At 38.6% G+C, this 18,152-nt stretch overlaps 3 protein-coding genes across 3 annotated transcripts in view; 1 reads left to right on the top strand and 2 right to left on the bottom strand.

Annotated features, from left to right (window-relative positions):
- Positions 1 to 6: 6 nt before the first annotated feature.
- LOC140923736 (17S U2 SnRNP complex component HTATSF1-like) lies at positions 7 to 9,108 on the top strand. Its single transcript, XM_073373808.1, has 13 exons — positions 7 to 250; positions 1,182 to 1,319; positions 2,070 to 2,133; positions 2,532 to 2,579; positions 2,675 to 2,755; positions 3,073 to 3,146; positions 3,870 to 3,944; positions 4,623 to 4,711; positions 6,330 to 6,417; positions 6,546 to 6,638; positions 6,929 to 6,994; positions 7,525 to 7,695; positions 8,304 to 9,108. The coding sequence occupies exons 1-12, from the start codon at positions 95 to 97 to the stop codon at positions 7,669 to 7,671; spliced, it is 1,119 nt and encodes a 372-aa protein (XP_073229909.1). The 5' UTR covers positions 7 to 94; the 3' UTR covers positions 7,672 to 7,695; positions 8,304 to 9,108.
- A 5,894-nt stretch (positions 9,109 to 15,002) lies between these two features.
- LOC140940780 (BTB/POZ domain-containing protein KCTD16-like) lies at positions 15,003 to 16,030 on the bottom strand. Its single transcript, XM_073389745.1, has one exon. The coding sequence runs from the start codon at positions 15,932 to 15,934 to the stop codon at positions 15,203 to 15,205; it is 732 nt and encodes a 243-aa protein (XP_073245846.1). The 5' UTR covers positions 15,935 to 16,030; the 3' UTR covers positions 15,003 to 15,202.
- A 1,655-nt stretch (positions 16,031 to 17,685) lies between these two features.
- LOC140923688 (LYR motif-containing protein 2-like) overlaps positions 17,686 to 18,152 on the bottom strand; it is a 246,979-nt gene continuing 246,512 nt past the window's right edge. Inside the window, exon 4 of the mRNA XM_073373774.1 lies at positions 17,686 to 17,695. The gene's annotated coding sequence lies outside the window, so the exon portion shown is untranslated. The remainder of the gene's footprint in view (positions 17,696 to 18,152) is intronic.

Here is an 18,152-nt window from a genome sequence, read left to right as displayed (position 1 = left end):
CGGGAAACATCAACGTTTAACTTCGTGCAGTTGCTGTGCACTGAGATAATTTTTATACTTTAAAACCTTAAGTTCCTTCATCCAAATTTTAAAAATGAGTAATTCAGATACTAAAGAATTTTTAGAGGAGCTAAAAGAACAGGCCAAGAGCGCGGAAAGTAGAGCCGAAAATGACGAGCTGACATATGTGGACCCGTCTGATGGGACTGTTTATGAGTGGGATTCAGACAAAAAAGGCTGGTTTCCTAAGGTATTTATACATTTAATTTCCCAATTATCAGTTCATACAAGTTATATACACCATTACTTTTTAAAATGTAACTACTGACGCTTAAAACAAGTTTATATCAATCAAGAGGCTAGATGCAAACTAATGACTTTCAAGACCGTTGCAATTAATTTTATTTGTCAAGTCTTTATATCATGCATTTGCTGGATAATGGGGGAGGGCGCATCCAGGATATTTGTTAGGAGGGGGTGCACCACTATAAAGACTGGTGACGTAAGCAAATTTTAACACAGAATACCAGTTGTATCAGAACTAAGCCACAGGTCATCTCAGGGGCCAGGGGGGGGGGGGGGGGGGGGAGGGGCTGAAAACGCAATTCAAAAACAGAACCAAAGTGCATGTAGATAGGTTCGGGTCACCCTTAAAAGTCAGCAGGTTTCATATCAGCCAGATTACCATAAGTTAAAAACTGCCAGTCAAGTCAATATCTAAAATATTTGGCAGTAGAGACGTCATTAATTGCCCCTGGCAAGAAATTTTCCAGATATTCAGAAAATTATATGTACGTGTAGTAAGGTAAGGGATGATATGAAAAGGAGAACAGACTGGGAAATGTGGCGAGAAAACCTCTTCTTGCTGTTTCCTCTATTTGAAAATCATCAATGATAAACTTCCTTGATTTGTTAACAAATTCTTCTGGCCCCAGCTGTTCAAAAGGTGGATAGTGTTATCCAGCGAATAAATCTCTATCCAGTGAATAGTGCAATTGGTTTCCCTAATACTTATCCACTGGATATGTGATTTATGCGGTGGATAGCACTATCCAGCGTTTGAACAACTGGCACCTGATCTTTATAATAAGAGACGGATGGAAAATGGTCTGGAGAATATTGATGTTGATACACGTTTCAGAGGTCAAACTCATCAGTATATAAAATCCAAACCTCTGCAGGTTGATGAAGATTTCATAGCAGCATATCAAATGAACTATGGTTTTACACCAGATGGCGAGCAAGCAGATACTACTACCACAGAAACTAATTCAACTCCTACTACTTTGCCAGACACCACTCAAACAGCAAAAAATGAGGTAAGAAATATTGTCAGTAGCTTAATGTTAATTTATATTGACTAAAATGACTAGATCACCCAAAAATGTCACACAGATTATTAGATTGAGTTTGGAGACAAAAATAGTGGCCAATTAAATACAATCAAAAATTAATAATGTTGTTGATCCACACTCTACAAATAAAAAAAGATAAATTTACACAGAATAAAAATGCAAATACATGTATCAGAAATAAAACTTAAAAGTCATAGGCTTCTTTAAAAAGATAAGTTTCCAAGTGTTTATAGTAACGTAGCAACTGACATGGGATTTTTGAATGCTGAGAGGCGAGTTATTCCATAGTCTTGAATCAGCATTACTGATCACCTGGGCAGTCTCCATCTTAGTCTGAAGTTTAGCCATTTGCACAGTGAGCAGTTCTTGGCTATCAGAATGTAATAAAATATATTGTTTTAAATTTACATGTGAGATGAGATGTTCTTAGTTTGTACAGATAGATTTTTATGTATGCTTACCGGTCAGTACATGTGGCAAAGTGAGGTCCACAGCACCACATCAGCCTTTTATCCAACTTGCTTGATCAAATAAGGATATGTTGTATGCAGTGAAAGTAGCTCAGGAACATCACCAGTCTCTCACTCTTAATACAATGTTGGACTGCTTAATTACTGAGGTTGAATCATCAGAGCATTATTCTGCTATATTGTGTAAGTGTATCCATCAAAGAATGCATTAAAATTGATGCCAACCATTGTTTTTTTTTCTTAGACCAATAAACTAGAAGAGGAACCGCCAACAGATGTGAAGAAGAAAAAGCGGAAGGCAGATGAAGGTGTTAAATATTTCTTGTTGGCAGATCAAAAGAGATTAATTCACTGGCAGTGGGTTGTATATCTGAACCTTAAACTGACAAAATAATTGGGAAAGTTTTCCTGTTCCTTGTTCATTGGTATCAGCAGTTTGCATTAGCAACTATATAATATTAAACACAGTCACACTCAAAAAGACTGTTTTGTCAGTTGCCTGCACCCATACAGTTAAACATCTGATAGCATTTCGTGGCTGCGTCTACATCGTTTAGTGGTATCTGCAGTATTATTCTGTTGGTGTTTGGGTAGTTCCATCAATATTATCCTTCTTGTGTTATAGTAAGGTCTTTTGTGGTCATTTGATGTAATCTGAGGTTTTAATCACATGTTATATGTATTGCTTCTCTTCACTACTGTTTAGGATGGTTTGAAGTTGACGAGCAGAAAAACCCGAATGTTTATGTTTCTGGTGAGTTATTCAAACGTCAAATATAGTACTATAGTTATGGTGCTATTTGACTTTGAGGATTAAGCTGATATCCACTGGTTCTTCCTTGACAACAGGATTACCATTGGATATAACAGAAGAGGAATTTGTTGAACTGATGAGCAAGTATGGCATCATAATGCAAGACCCTGATACAAGTAGGTTTATTGTAAAATCCTCACTATGGCACAACTTTTAGTTGTTTCCACACCTCAGCTCAAGATATTTATTCTGGAATAACCTTGTTATATTGCCAAAAAAGCTCTATAGCCACATGTATGATATTAGTAACTGTCATGTTTTGAAAACAGCATGATTATTTAGGTACGCCATATCTGGAAGACTAACAAGATACCAACTCTGCATTACAATACAACAATAAATCCAGAGGAATACCGAGAGTGTTAAGTGCCTTTATAATGGAAATGTACTTTGAAATTCCAGTATTCATATAGGTTGAATTGTCTTGTTGTAGATAAGCCAAAAATAAAGCTTTACAGGGATGCTAATGGACAGATTAAAGGTGATGGAAGATGCTGTTATCTCAAGGTGATTTACATCCACAGTGCTGGCTTGTGTGACTAAACTAACAATATTCTATTTCACTTCCACATATAAATTTAATCTTTAGCTAGTTCATGTCCTCCTAAGATTCTAGTATTCATTGATTCAACATTTGGAGCACTTTCTTCTCACTAACAATGCTCTTGTGGAGTTAAGATTCATGGTCATAGGTTTCAAGTAGAAGCACAGGCAGTCCAAGCTTACCTTACAAGAGTGTCATGTATATTTTCTCAGAAGAGAGTCAGTGTTGTGTTACAAGCGACCGTTGAGACTTTGTATGGGAAATAAAATACTGAGGTCCCCAAACGCTAAATATCATTTTATTTTTACTTTTTTTCTATAAAATTAATAAAGGAGACTTACCTTTGATGTATTCCTAGTCGGTATTTTCACCTGTTATTGTGTGACCTCTGTCACTCTCTTCAAAAATCAAAGCATTTAATGTTTCTATCCCTCATTGACACTATACTACAGTTTTATTAGAACTGACTCCTTCAACGTTAACAATATTTTCGACTTCAATTTTTTTTGGAAATTATCAGCCAATTTTCAAATTCGTATTTCTTTTGTCTCTTCACCAGACACAAAAGAAAAAATTTAAAGCCCGTAAATAAAAGAAATTGAACCACAAATACCATAATGAATACCCTAGATATAGTGACACAGTATGCCCATAACATTCATGAAAAAAATTGCTTTCTTTTACAGTGTGAAAGTGTTGATCTAGCTATCAAACTTCTAGATGAGGCAGATTTCAAAGGCAGCACAGTACATGTTGAACAGGTAAAGTATTTTCATTAAAATTTCTTGGACTCTAAACTGCCCTGACAGAAATATACAGTAAAAACCCGCGACTAAGAACCTGCATTTTTACAAGTTAGCCTAAACAGGTTCTTACAGAAACTGTAATTAGCACAAATTTAGCCTATGTAGGTTCTTAATTGGGTTCTTATTTTCTAAAGAAAAAATAGATTGTAGCTAAGAGTATTTACAGGTATTCAGCTTTATAAAATCTGCATAGGTATTCAGCTCCGATTCCCTAATAAAATCTGCATTGCTTGCATTGCAGTTGGACGGACAAGTCTTCAAAGAGGATCCTGATTGCTAACTTGTTTGCTCAATCTTACGCTATTTCTTTTTATAGATTTTAGAACATAAGAACCTGTTTCAGATTTTAGGCTTAACTGGTTCTTGTATCGAAGGGGCCTAGCTAACTGGCAAATTTTAGCCTAAAAGGTTCTTAAAAACAAGGTTCTTAGTCAGGGGTATTTACTGTATCTGGCACATCTTTTTGTCCAGAAGTTATACTATCAGAACGTTTTCAATGTTAATTTTCTCTAGCTTACCCTCCTTCCTCAAACAAGTTAAAGCTGAACCGGGCCTGGCAACAGTTTTGTGACTTAACTAAGATTCTTTAGTGGTAATAATTTAGCTTTCTCGCTCTTTTTATTTTTTGTCCAGGCTGAATTTCATCTTAAAGGTGAATACAATCCAGCGCTAAAGAAAAAGAAAAAGAATAAAAAGAAAAAAGCGGGAAAAGGACAAGAAAAGTGAGTAGTTTTGCATTTCTAACCTGGAGGTTGCGTGGCCAAGTGATCAGTGTGTCCTGCGGACTCGCAATACCAATCCGGCGGTCCCGAGTTTGGATCCCGCTCCAGCCACTTGCTGGATTTGTTGTTCATATCCTTGGCCACGCTAGCCAACTGGTTTTGTTCTGCTACTTGGGGTTTTTATACCTCTTATGTTCTGTTTGGATTATTTTTTCAGAACTATTTGAGTAAAATGCCTGTAAACTACTGAGCTGGATCATCTTAGTGCACTTTCCGCTATGACTGAACCTTTGAGAACATTTTGTCAGCTACCATTTTACCTCTATAGTTTAAGAAAAGCGGGGCGGTACTTATAATATTAAATCTAAGGAATGATTTGATATAATTTGCCATGACCAATAAATACCGATAACGAAAGTTAAGAAACCCAGTGATCTTTATTAATTGGTGGACCGCCAAGCTTATGAACCGCTTGACCGTTAAGCTTGTGAACCGCTTAACCGCTAAGCTTGTGAACCGCTTGACCGCTAATCTTGTGAACCGCTTGACGGCTAAGCTTGTGAACCGCTTGACCGCTAAGCTTGTGAACCGCTTGACGGCTAAGCTTGTGAACCGCTTGACGGCTAAGCTTGTGAACCGCTTGACCGCTATGCTTGTGAACCGCTTGACCGCTAACTTGTGAACCGCTTGACGGCTAAGCTTGTGAACCGCTTGACGGCTAAGCTTGTGAACCGCATGACCGCTATGCTTGTGAACCGCTTGACCGCTAACTTGTGAACCGCTTGACCGCTAAGCTTGTGAACCGCTTGACCGCTAAGCTTGTGAACCGCTTAACCGCTAAGCTTGTGGACCGCTTAACCGCTAAGCTTGTGGACCGCTTGACCGCTAAGCTTCTGAACCGCTTGACCGCTAAGCTTGTGGACCGCTTAACCGCTAAGCTTGTGAACCGCTTAACCGCTAAGCTTCTGAACCGATTGACCGCTAAGCTTGTGGACCGCTTGACCGGTAAGCTTGTGAACTGCTTGACCGCTAAGCCCGAAACCGCTTGACCGCTAAGCTTCTGAACCGCTTGACCGCTAAGCTTGTGGACCGCTTGACCGGTAAGCTTGTGAACCGCTTGACCGCTAAGCTTGTAAACCGCTTGACCGCTAAGCTTGTGAACCGCTTGACCGCTAAGCTTGTGGACCGCTTGACCGCTTAGCTTGTGAACTGCTTGACCGCTAAGCTTGTGAACCGCTTGACCGCTAAGCTTGTGGTTAACTTTGGTTAACTTAGTTAAATTACATTTAACCAAATTTATTATTATTGCAGTAATATGTAGACTGTGAGCCTTCCCTTATTTTTTCATTAAAACGTTCAGCGTGGTAGCACGTTCTTACGCGCGAGATGCAAAGACGCCATCCTTTATATATCTTTACTCCTGGCGTCGCTCTCGTTTCTCGCGTTTCGCGTCCTTGTCACTCACGTGGTACCCCTTTATCTTTGCTTCAAGAAAAATAAGAGAAGCCGGCTCTCAGTCTCAGTCTCTGTTAATGTTTTTTTTTAGATAGAGCGCAACATTGCACTGTACATGTTATTTTGGATTATTATAACAACATAATGCGATTAATTTTTTCAGATTACTGGACTGGGTTGATAGAGATTCAAGACAGAAGAAAGAAAGGATCATTGTTTTTAAAAATATGTTTAATCTTGAAGATTTTAAGGTTAGTGCGACAGATAAACAGTCTTAATTAATATCAGATTTTTCTTATGTTAGTTAATTGCCTGAAAAATACTTTGTAATATCATATTTTAAGCTATGCATTGATAATTTTGTTAACTTTTTTTGCAGAAAAATCCTGTTCTAATTACAGACCTCCGTAATGACCTTAAAAAGGAATGTCAAGACAAATTTGGAGAAGTGAGAAAAGTGATTGTATTTGATGTAAGTATGTTTCCAACCAGACTCACAAACATTGAATCAAAGGTTAGGTTTGCTGGGAAGTTTTAGTAAAGCTCTGTGAACGGTGAAAGGAAGCCGTTTCAGACAGGTCTTCATTACTTTAGAACCTTATTCGTGTACAACGAAATTTGATGATAACACGTAATAATAATATTGATGATAATCATTGTTGCCGGAGTTAATCGTCCCTTGTAAAAAGGACTGTTGTCCTGTCGATTGTCTCGTTTTAGTTTGACGTTGTTTTATTTTTATATGTTTATTCAATGATTTAGCGCAACAAAGAGGGAGTTTGTTCTGTGGCATTTACAACCTTTGAAGCAGCCGACGCTTGTTTACCTGTGAGTATGTTACACAACTTTAAAATATGATGCTTTTGATACTTTTCCACATTACATGAGTGTAACTGTGAAAGATTTGAACCCAGGGGTCATTTCATAAGTAGGTTGAGCATGATCGCCCGGGTGAACTTAGTCCTGAATAGGACTGTTGTTGACAGTCACTGACTTTTCGTCGTGATGTTATTGGCTATGAAGACTCGAAATGTCATAGGTGTGTTTCGATTTTAGCCAATACTGAACATCACGGCTTAACTGACAGACGACCAACAACATTGCGACTTAATTGAGTTTAATACCATCAACTGACGTGATACAACTCACTTTAACTCTGAAAATGACTACTGCACAGGTTGTCGAAACATGAGTCACTGTCAACAACAACAGTCCTATTCAGGACTACCACGTTCACCCGGACGATTATACTTAATCCTAACTAACGTTTCTCGCTCGTTCTCTCGTGGGTATGTTCCAGTTGAGCTCATGCTGCCGGCCAGAGAAGCCATACTGGTGTTAACAAAGTTTATTTTCAGGTGATGAATGGACGGTGGTTTGCTGGTCGCAGAATATCAGCTGAGCGATGGGACGGTGTAACTAGTTACAAAGTGGAAGAAACAGATCAGGAACGAGAACAGCGACTTGGAGAATGGGAAAAATATCTTGCGGGTGAACTTGACTAACCTTCCTCGGAATCCTAACGGAAGGTAATGAAAGAAAAGGCGATGCTGATCAGTTTAAACTAACCCGTTTAGCTTTTGTCGTAGCGTTAACACGTTCATTTCCAAGAATCCCTGAGATGAAGAGTCAAAAAACTGCTCACTAAAATAAAAGTAATTCCGTGTTCAACAGAAATTTCAAGACTATACATTATTTATTCTTTGTTTTATCACAAATGGTACAAAACAGAAAATCATTTAATTTTTCCTGGAGGTGAGTGACGATTTGAAGAAAAAGTCGTTTCGTTCATGTTTGCCGTTTAGTGATAAAAAAAAAAAAATAATAGTGAAACTACTGACTTGTCCGTTCCCAGTCGTCTCTTTTGTCTCATCATAGTCTCCCGCGACCTTTCCTTAACCGCCTACAAATGAGAAGAGACGACTTGGAACATGTCAGGTGAAACTAGACGTTAATGTAAGAGCTGCTCGTAAGGTGTTTCCTCATTGGTCGCAGAAAACAATAACACATCATTGTTTATCATTATTTCCCACTGTTTGACAGGTAGGGTTTTCACTGGTTAGTAGCTGTAGTAACTTTGAACAATAAATAAACCTATTTAATTAATATTAGCATAATTTGATATATCTATTTCCAGGGAGACTTTTCAGGACGAACTATCACCTTCCGCCGTGCCACATTGTTAAAAGATACAGCTCGACCTCAAATTCCCTTAAAGTGAGAAACAGCATAGATATTTCTACAGATGATATTATGCATCATGTGACCATGGTACTACATAATCTCAGCACGAGCTGTTCATGTGGTTTGGTCTGTCACGTGCCACCGACAACGCATGATCCGCCATTGGCGAATGAGAATTCTGATAAGAGCACAAGAGGTCGTCTTTTTCCACCAACAGCAATATATCTGAAAGCAATACCAAAACAATGCCGAAATATATTTCTACTCATCTCATGTTATTCCACTCCATTAGACAATATCTAATTACTTTGTCAACTGGCTTCTTCCAATTTTATTCCCCAAGTCCTGCTATTGTTCACGCTGATTGTTTCTGCTAAAGTTACGCATCTCTACTAAAGCCCCTGGGTAAAGAAAATACGTTTCAATGACTAATAATGACTCTTACGCAGCAAGCATGTGTCACATTGTTCACTTAATTCATGTTTGGTGCAACGAAAAAGGTCTATTGAACTTTTGTAAGCTAAAGAATAAAGCTTGTTTACAGGATGAACTTACTTGGTACAGCTTTTAATACATTAACTCAAACAGCAGGTATTTTTTACAGGTCATATTCCACAGATCACAATACAGGACACCGTACTACAGATAAATAAGGAAGACCAGAAGCGTCACTTAGCCCCAATCCTTATCCAAAATCTTGTTTTTGATCGAGGAGAAATGACTTGATTTACTTAATTATCAATGAAACAGTGACCTGTAATTCTCAAACTCATTAATAATTCATAAAGAAAATTCAAAGGAAATTAATATTTAATGAGTGTTTGGATATCAGATGAAAAACTGCTCATTTTTGCATCCTTAATTTCTCCTTCAAAAATGATTTTGTTTGAGAAGAAATATCAAACATTCGACACGGTGTTTTATCACCAGATGAAACACCTCGAATTTCGTCAAAAATACTCCGCTGCGCGTCGTATTTTCAACTCTCTTCTCGGTGTTTCATCTGGTGATGAAACACTGCATCTCATGTTTTATATATTACAAGAAACCTCTCCTAACTCAAGTAAAAGAAACTTTAAGCCAATAAAAGTAATTCTCCTTTTGAAGGTTTTTTTTTTCGGGGGGGGGGGGGGGGGGGGCGCTGGGTGATTAAGATAACGTATTAAGAAAAAACACCTGAAATTCAAAATCTCCCATCAGGCTAAAAGTTATTTGTTTACAGCACAATGCTCTTTGGTAGCAGCCAATGCTATTTCTAGAGTCAAAATGGAGCTTTAGCATCGACAACGGCGACGCCAGCGAAAACGTCACCTTTAAGATGAATTCGCGTTTCGTCAAACTTCTTATTGCGTTTATGTCAATTCGCTGAAAGTGTCAAATGTATTCCAGGAATTGATTTTTTGGGGACCGCACTCAAGTTTAGATAGAGAAAGAAAAATTCGTCTTCGCTGGTTTACGTCCTCCATAAAACGTGCAGTTAGGCATTTTCACGTCGAAGTCATGCAGTGATGGCAAAGAAATGTACAAAAAAAGCGTGATGCACGTGCAAAGTTGTTGTTTTGCTTCTTGACGGTCTCGTTGCCGTCGCCGTCGTGGTTGCTAAAGCTCCTTAATTAAATGGCAAAGACCTAAAAGAAAATCTGGCCGACTATTGTATTCGCCATAAGTTTATTATGTTTTCTTCTATCGGGTCCCGAATGGAACAGTTATAAATAAATGAATAAATACTAACGATTTGGAGATAGCACATCCACAAAGTGGTTCTTCGTTTACCTGATTCCTTGTCGAATTGGAATTTGGAAATGTTGGTTTTTGAGGAGAGGGGAAAACCGGAGTACCCGGAGAAAAACCTCTCGGCGCAAAGGAGAGAACCAACAACAAACTCAACCTACATATGGTGTCGACGCCGGGACTTGAACCCGCGTCACATTGGTGAGAGGCGAGTGCTCTCACCACTGCGCGACCCTTGCTCCTCAAAGTTAAGGTGATGTTACTTGAGACGATTTGTAGCGCAACACTGGGTTGCAACATTGTGGCGACATTGTTTCAAATAGTTACAACATTGTTCCAACATTACAACGATGTATTGCGCTAAAAATGGTCGTTGCGAATCGTCCCGTGTAACGTCACCTTTATGTGTACTTGGTGTGATTTTTTTAAAAAGCGTGACCAAGCTAAAAGCACATCCTTAAAACTATATTTTTTAAAGTTTTTTGTCGTCAGTCAAACAAACGGAATTTTAATATCTTTTTTAACATTGGAAAAACTACGTAGGCTGCCTGTAGGTTAACTGGCCAAAGTTTCGCCAAGACAAACGCAAGCTACCGTGTCTTGAATTCCCCACCCCCACCTCTGCAGAGGCTACTTAGTACCTCCCTGTCAGTCCTTACGTACGGGTAGGCGTACGCTGACGTCATAGCCAAATTTTCTCGCGTGGATAACTTCCCATTTTCTCTTACCTATGGGGCTCCGCTGAGCCGTTTTGCGGAGGCTCCGCTAAAAAATAAGCGTTTTCTTTGAAACTTCTAAAACCACAATTTATAGGCCACATACTTCCGAGGTTAAGTCCATATCTAATATCAATTATTGACTTTTCACTGGAAGAACTTTGAAAAATATATGATCTTTTATACTCTACCTCGAAGTTGGTGAAACAGAACTCATAAATTATGAAATACATGCGTTGTACCGTTCGCGATGGCCGAATTGGGCTAGAAATGTCTCGAAGCAGCCACATACTAAAATTTGAACCCTTAAACAGCTGCATCACTGTATTCAATGTTTGAATCATAGAGATAAATATGTTATGCTTCTAAACAACCGTTAGAAAAGACGAAAAATTGACAAGAACCAAGATGGAGGTCTCAAAGTGGCCTTCTTTGACCTTTAGCAATGTCATATTTTGACTCCACTACACAACATCAACAGACAAAACGTAATGGCAAATAAGTTTATTTTGGGACGGCTTGGCGAGAACCAACCCTACAAAGTACTTATGTAACCTGTGACCTGAATCACCCAGTTAAGCACGCAGGCTTAGTGCCAGTTAGGCTGCCAGTTATTCTGGGGAAACTAATTAATAAAACTCTGACAACATATAGCTGGCACAGGGAACACGGTAGGAGCACAGAGGTTAAGCAAAAAGAAAAACTGCTATAACTGGTCGATCTCGACCTAAATCCCCCAAATAAGCACGCAGGCTTAGTGCCAGTTAGGCTGGGGAAACTAATTAATAAAACTCTGACAACGCATAACTGGCACGGGGAACACGGCAGGAGCACAGAGGCTAAGCAAAAGAGAGATCTGCTACAACTGGTCGATCTCGACCTGAGTCCCCCAAAGAAGCACGCAGGCTTAGTGCCAGTTAGGCTGGGGAAATTTAATAAAACTCTGATCAACGGATAACTGGGACCGGGAACACTTCAGGAGCACAGAGGCTGAGTGCCAGGAAAACTGGGAATTATCTCCACTAATGTACCCAACAAGGCACGTAGCCCAATAACCAGTAAGGCTGCCATAAAAGGCTAGGGCAGGACATTGAAAGTAAACAAATGGATAACGACCCTGGCTAGAAGTATGTAACATTGCCTGCAACCTAACTGCATCAAACGACACTTAAGTCGCCTCCTAAAGAGCGGTTCCGGGACAGCTGACCTAGACATACATAGAAACTAAATATATCAAGTAAAGGAGCAGGTGTAAAACTGAGATAACTAGCTGTACAAGTACATAAAATAAGAAACTGGAAAAAACTGAAAACTAGCAGAGCTGAGCTACCGCTTACAAACTGAAGTAAATGCGGTCAGACGGAGGCCAGAAAAAACCTGCCCAAAAAAACCCCGAAGGGAAAAAATGCGGGCAGGAAATCTGGGTAGGAACCAAGGCTCAAGCTCAAAGCCCTTCCTACGGGACTTTACAATGTCATCGAGAATATGTTGCTCCTAAAAATAAATAAAACCAAAATAAAGAAAAACCAAAGAGAGGGTGGTTCGTAAGCCTAGATGACGTACACGTGATATACGCAGCCTTATATACCCCCGATATGGCTACCCATGGTGCACCCGGCCTAGTACCCAGGCCCTGTTGTATCTCGTGCCGTCAAAATATTTATTTCTGTCTTCTTCGCGGGCTCCTTCGTCAGAAATAACATGTTTAGATGCCAAAATCTCATTGGTTCCTAGCATCAACTCATACTACCTCCAACCTTATCGGCCCCTGCAACACAAAGCCACAAAGTTACATACGCTCAGACCACAGACAAAAAGACATAAAACTAATGAAATACAGCTTATCTTCACTGATCTTATGACGTTTCAAATGAATCACATAAAATAGTTTGCAATTATGGTTCGCTGAGAATAGTCAATACTGATTAGAGAAAATGCTATCAACTTCTGCATGTTAATGGCCAAAATGATGGCATGTCTTTATATAAAGTTTATAGTTTTGGTGGCAGTTTAGGCAGAGTTAGAAAAGAGAAGGAGACGTTCGCAGATCGATAAAGCGGCTTGACCAATAGCAGAGCGGGAAATTAAGCTCCCAAGGTCGCGTTCAGTTCTTTCTGCGTGCTTTCGCGTTTTGACTTTGCATAGCCTTTGTACCCTTGTTGCCATGAGACTATTCATGCGCTTTTTCTGGTTACGTCTTAATAGTGGCTTCGACCTTCGAAGCATCCCGCCGCAGGGTGTTTTCACATGACGTCACAGCAGCCATAACAATGAAACGGCGGCCATGTTGGTGTCCCAAACCAATCCTGTGGGAGTTGAACTCTTTTCTTACGCAAACGCTTTCTTTTGTTCCAATAAATTTGCATAGATACTGGCCATGTGAGTGAAAACACTCTATAGTCGTTGCTAAATCTGCCTAAAAATGATTGTAGAACCAACTCTATGGAAAATATTTGGAAGCACGATGGTTAGGCGAACGTTATTTATGTAAGCGAGACTAGAAAGTTTGTCTTAAGACGGAGAAGAAGAAATTTAAATTGTTATCGAACAGAGAAAGAAATTGTGCTTTGGGGGTAATAAAAAAGAGTCCGTGATGACGAGCTTATTTCAGTTAAACTGTGGCTGCCGCCCGTTTTAGCGAAGGAATTTAAGGTAGACTACAGTAGAACCCCAGTGACTCGAACTCTGAAGGGAAACGAAAACAGGTCAAGTTAGCCGGGAATTCGAGTTATCGGGATAAATTTCAATGAAATTTTGATCGAGGGAAAAGAAATTTGCTTCGAGTTAGCGGGGAATTCCAGTTATCCGAGTTCGAGTTATCGAGCTAGGTTCTACTGTACACACCGCGAGGCTTCAAGACGTGACAAATAATCGTTATGTTCATTTCGAAATTAAGGGCGACGAGAGTAGATCTCTTTCAGTTGCTATCGGTGCTCACTAACAGTTACAGAGTTTTCGTCTCTATAAAAATCGGGGCAAAGTATATGGGTAATCGTGGATGGCTTTATGAAGGCTCTTTCTCCGACATTTCGTGGTAACCAACCCGTCAATAAAAGTTATTGACTCTAATTTTCATGTAAGAAGGGAGCATTTCTCTCACTAAAAAAATATTAAAGGTAAAATCCACAAGTGAATATAACCTGCGCAAATAAAGTCGAGAATTTTCGGTAGTCTTAGGACATCTTCGGCATTCTTCGGGGATTTACGGTGGTCTTCGGCAATCTTAAGAAGTTTGGGAATCTTCTGAAATCTTCAGAAATAATTATAATCGGAAAATGGCCGAAAACTCCTTGATATGCTGGAGACGTTTTTGTTTCTTTCTGATTTTTTTACTGTTAGTGTTAAAAGGCCTAAAATTTAACTGTGTCATATTACAGAGCGCTAAAGTGTTTAGTTGTATATCGAATATACCCCCATTCAGATCCTCAGAGGATGTCTTTCTCGATGTACTCAACACAACCGTCATGTCAGCTGGAACTCAATTGTCTCTTACTCCACCTGCTTTTACTGTATTTGCCTTTTAATTTCCTTCGTCTCTCGAAACTTCCTCTACTTCTTAACGCCACTAAGAATTAACATTGAAAAAGGTTGACAACGTTCTCTTATATTCGATTCGTCCAGACTGCCTTGAAAAAAAAAGGAAATATTTTTTCCTGACAGAGATTAATCTAGATTAGGAAAAGAGGACTGAAATATAATGTCTCAACGTTATGACAACTTGGTTTGAAATCAATTTACCAGCAGATGAATTAGTGAATTTCTAATAATAATAATATAGGAAGGGATCTCAAACTCTCTTTCAAATTTCCTAAAGCAGCTGAAATTTTGATAACTTAACGATAAAGGTTTTCTCGTTGACGTCAAATTAAGAATTAACGCTTCTGGCTACAATTTTCTGTTACTCACTTAGTAATAATGTCTTAAAACTCTAAAATTTGCAAGTAAATGGCAATTATTTGCCAAACTGTTAACGACAGTCATTAATCGTATTGGTTATTCCCGGTTCGTGTTATTTATTTACGCTCGTCTTAGACTATAGACGACATGAATCGATTCCATTTAATATAATGTCGATCTTTTTAAGTGTAGAGCGCCGCTACGAATCAGTATGCGGGCCGCAACGGCTATATATTTCACTTGTGCGGATTTTCAAAATCAGTCCTGGAAAAAACATCCTTTTTAATGAAATTTTCTCACACTGGTTTATTTTCTGTAATTAAACCAAAAACTAAAGCGGTTCACACAACTCAACGGTTATTTATGTTGCCACATGTTAGGCAAATTGAAACTATTAGATACAAAAAGTCCTTTCTGAAATGAACTGCTCAGTTTCTTTACCGTTTTGTTTTGTTCAAGGTCTTGCCCTTTTTAATCTTTAATTTCCAATGCGTCATTTCATTCTTCTTTATCGACGCAGGAACACATGGATGGTAAAATGGTCCCATTTGTCCTCATCGCTTTTAATGCTGTCAGTAGTACAGTTTCCACTTTCACCACCGCTGCTTGAAACCAGTTGAAAGTCACAATCTTGAAGTCGCATAAATGCCTTTTCAACGTAATTATGCTTGAGATAAAATCTGTTTGTGTACCTGTTCCCCTCGGGGTTTGGGTCCCGGTTTTCGTTAAGAGTTTCTCCGAAGACTTCACGACACAAAGAAACTCTTCCACACACTACGATTCTTTGCAGTTTGCGAAAATTCACGTCTGCTTGACCGACTCTTCCGAATGCGTAAGTACTCCGAATGTGTAACGTGATGTAACCAAAGCGTTCGTTCATTATCGTGGCGGCTCTTTCCCGTGTTCTGCTGTACAAATCGAGCTGTAGTTCTAAACCCTCTATTTCAAAAAATTCGGCCTCGTTTCTAAGCCTCGCAATTTCGCAAAAGTCTTCCGGAAGATGAAGCCTTTTTGTTCGGAGAAAATCCAGAATGTAACGAAAGAGCGCTCCATCGCGATCAATGAAATATTTTCCAGTTCTGTCTTTGTCTACAGTCTGCCTCCCACTGAAAATGCGGCCAAGAAGCGAGTCTGGCTCCCTCGTCAGTGTAAGGACTGAAGTGGAATAAAACTTTCCCCCGACATTTAACTCGATGTTTTCAGGGAATAATCGGTGATGTGGCTGTGTGGATGTCGCCATTTTTCCGGGCCGCTGATATTTACGGCACTAAGTGGATAGAATCCCAGCTGTACTGATGTCACCGGAGGCTTTATTTGTTTTCAAGCGAGCGAATAAAAGACCTGAGTGAAAAACAGATTGCATAGATAATCATGTGCTGCGTGTTGTATTTAATTTCAGAGGTTTCCGCTATGGAAACCTTGACGGATGAAAGAGAGAAGAATTAAACATTACCAATCACCAGTGAACGCTGTATCTTTGATGTCTTGATTTTTTGCCGGTATCACCAGCAAAAAAGCGCCGATCGCTGGAAAAATAACCAAAATAACCCGTTTATAATGAAATTTGTTGAAAACTTCCTATTTCAAACAATTAATTCAAAATTTATGCACTTGCTCTCAAATAAATTAAGTATGAATGATCACCAGAATACAGCTAAATTGGCTTGCTTCAACTTCGGCCCCGATCAGTGACAAACTGAGTGGCAAAAACTATGAATCACTTTAACACTGCCTAGTTTTATAAACCGTTCTTACACATAAAAGCCAATGCGCTTCCATATTATCTGCATTTACCATTATTCAAACGATCTTATTACTTGCCTTGCAATTCTTTTCTTTTTATGCCTGAAAGACTGATCCGAAGTCCTTCGCGGATTTGCGATTTAACCTTTTTCGCCTAACTTCATTATTGATCAGAAATATTGTAAACGGTGTTAGGCTATGACAAACGCCACCGAAGTACTTTACAGCTGAAGAACAATATATATCATCAAGGCCTTTTAAATAATTTAGGATTACGAAAGGAATAAAGAATTCTCTCAGCTTCGTATTCATCAAATTGAATCAAAGGAGCAATTAACTATAAAGTCCCTCCCTGCAGGCAGAATTTTATATATTTCTTTTAATCTTACCGCGTTCGTCTAATCAACGACGAATGCTACTAGCAGAAAATCATACATTATATTTTAGAATTAATTTACAAATACTTTAAAAAAACTCCAAAATATTCTAAAATAACTTGATTAAAAAAAACTTGACATAAAATCTTAAAGTTTATTAATTTGAAAAAGTGTAAAATCTAAAATTTGTATAGGTAATAGCATGATTTGTAGTGATATTTGGCATAAATACCACGAGTGATACTTCGAAATTGTTATACGTAATTTCACGAGCCGTTAGGCGAGTGAAATTTGAGACAATTTTGAAATATCATGAATGGTATTTTTGCCAAATAGCACGTACAAATCGTGCCATTATTTGTTTATACTACTACCTACAAAAGGTTTGTAATTTTCACATGTAGGTATTTCAAATTAAGCTGAAATACCACTGCTCTAAGCCAATCAAATTGCAGAAATTTCTCAAGTAGTAGTATAAAAAAATATATAAAATCAAATAATAAACGTAATACTTCATAATTTTTTTATCAGCTCATACCTCCCTTTCATTTTCGTCTCCTTTTGAAGTCGCTCTGCAGTGGTGATGTTGGATTTCTTGTGTCTGAGCTTAGGGCCTTATATGTCTTAAATGCTGCATGATAGGAAAAGGAACTTTACGCTATCTTGGTGCGACAGAAAAGTGCATCGAGTTCATTATTTTGTCTTGGTGCGACAGAAAAGTACTTTGAGTTTGTTACTTTGTCTTGTATTATACCTATATGGACTTGCGAGCGAATTGACAGTTTCTCAGATGGGTAAGGTGGAACACCATAATTGCGAGTCTGGTTCGAAGTTGTCTTTCAATAGAGGACTAAACAAATTCTTTACGTGCTGGTGTAGTCTTCATATTTCCTAACGCCAGTAACAATCCTAGCAGCGAAGTTTTGAAACTATTGTAAATTACTTTAGCCAAGAGCCATGCTCTTGCTTTAACATATTCGGGGATTCTGCTTTGAAACGCCCGACCAAAGTGTGAACCAGTAAAACAGTTTAACATATGTAATTTACTAAAAATGAATGAGTTCAAACAAGTTCAAGTTCAAGTTCAAGTTTATTAAGAAAAATTGAGAAAATACAAAATATGATGTACCACTGCTCGCAGTTAGCTATAGCTATTCGAGGCGAGCAGTGGCTTGACACTAAGTAGAATAATTACAATAACAATACTAAATAGAATTAATTATTATCGCACAATACATTAAAATAAGCTGAATACTAAGTACAAAGTGAATAATTACAATTACTGACTAGTAATAATAACGAAGATTCTCAGGAGAAATAAGGCAGATTACATGGGAA

Source organism: Porites lutea, chromosome 1 (assembly GCF_958299795.1).
Source record: "Porites lutea chromosome 1, jaPorLute2.1, whole genome shotgun sequence".
In the NCBI taxonomy this organism is placed as follows: Eukaryota; Metazoa; Cnidaria; class Anthozoa; order Scleractinia; family Poritidae; genus Porites; species Porites lutea.
This window is presented reverse-complemented; position numbering and strand designations above follow the sequence as displayed.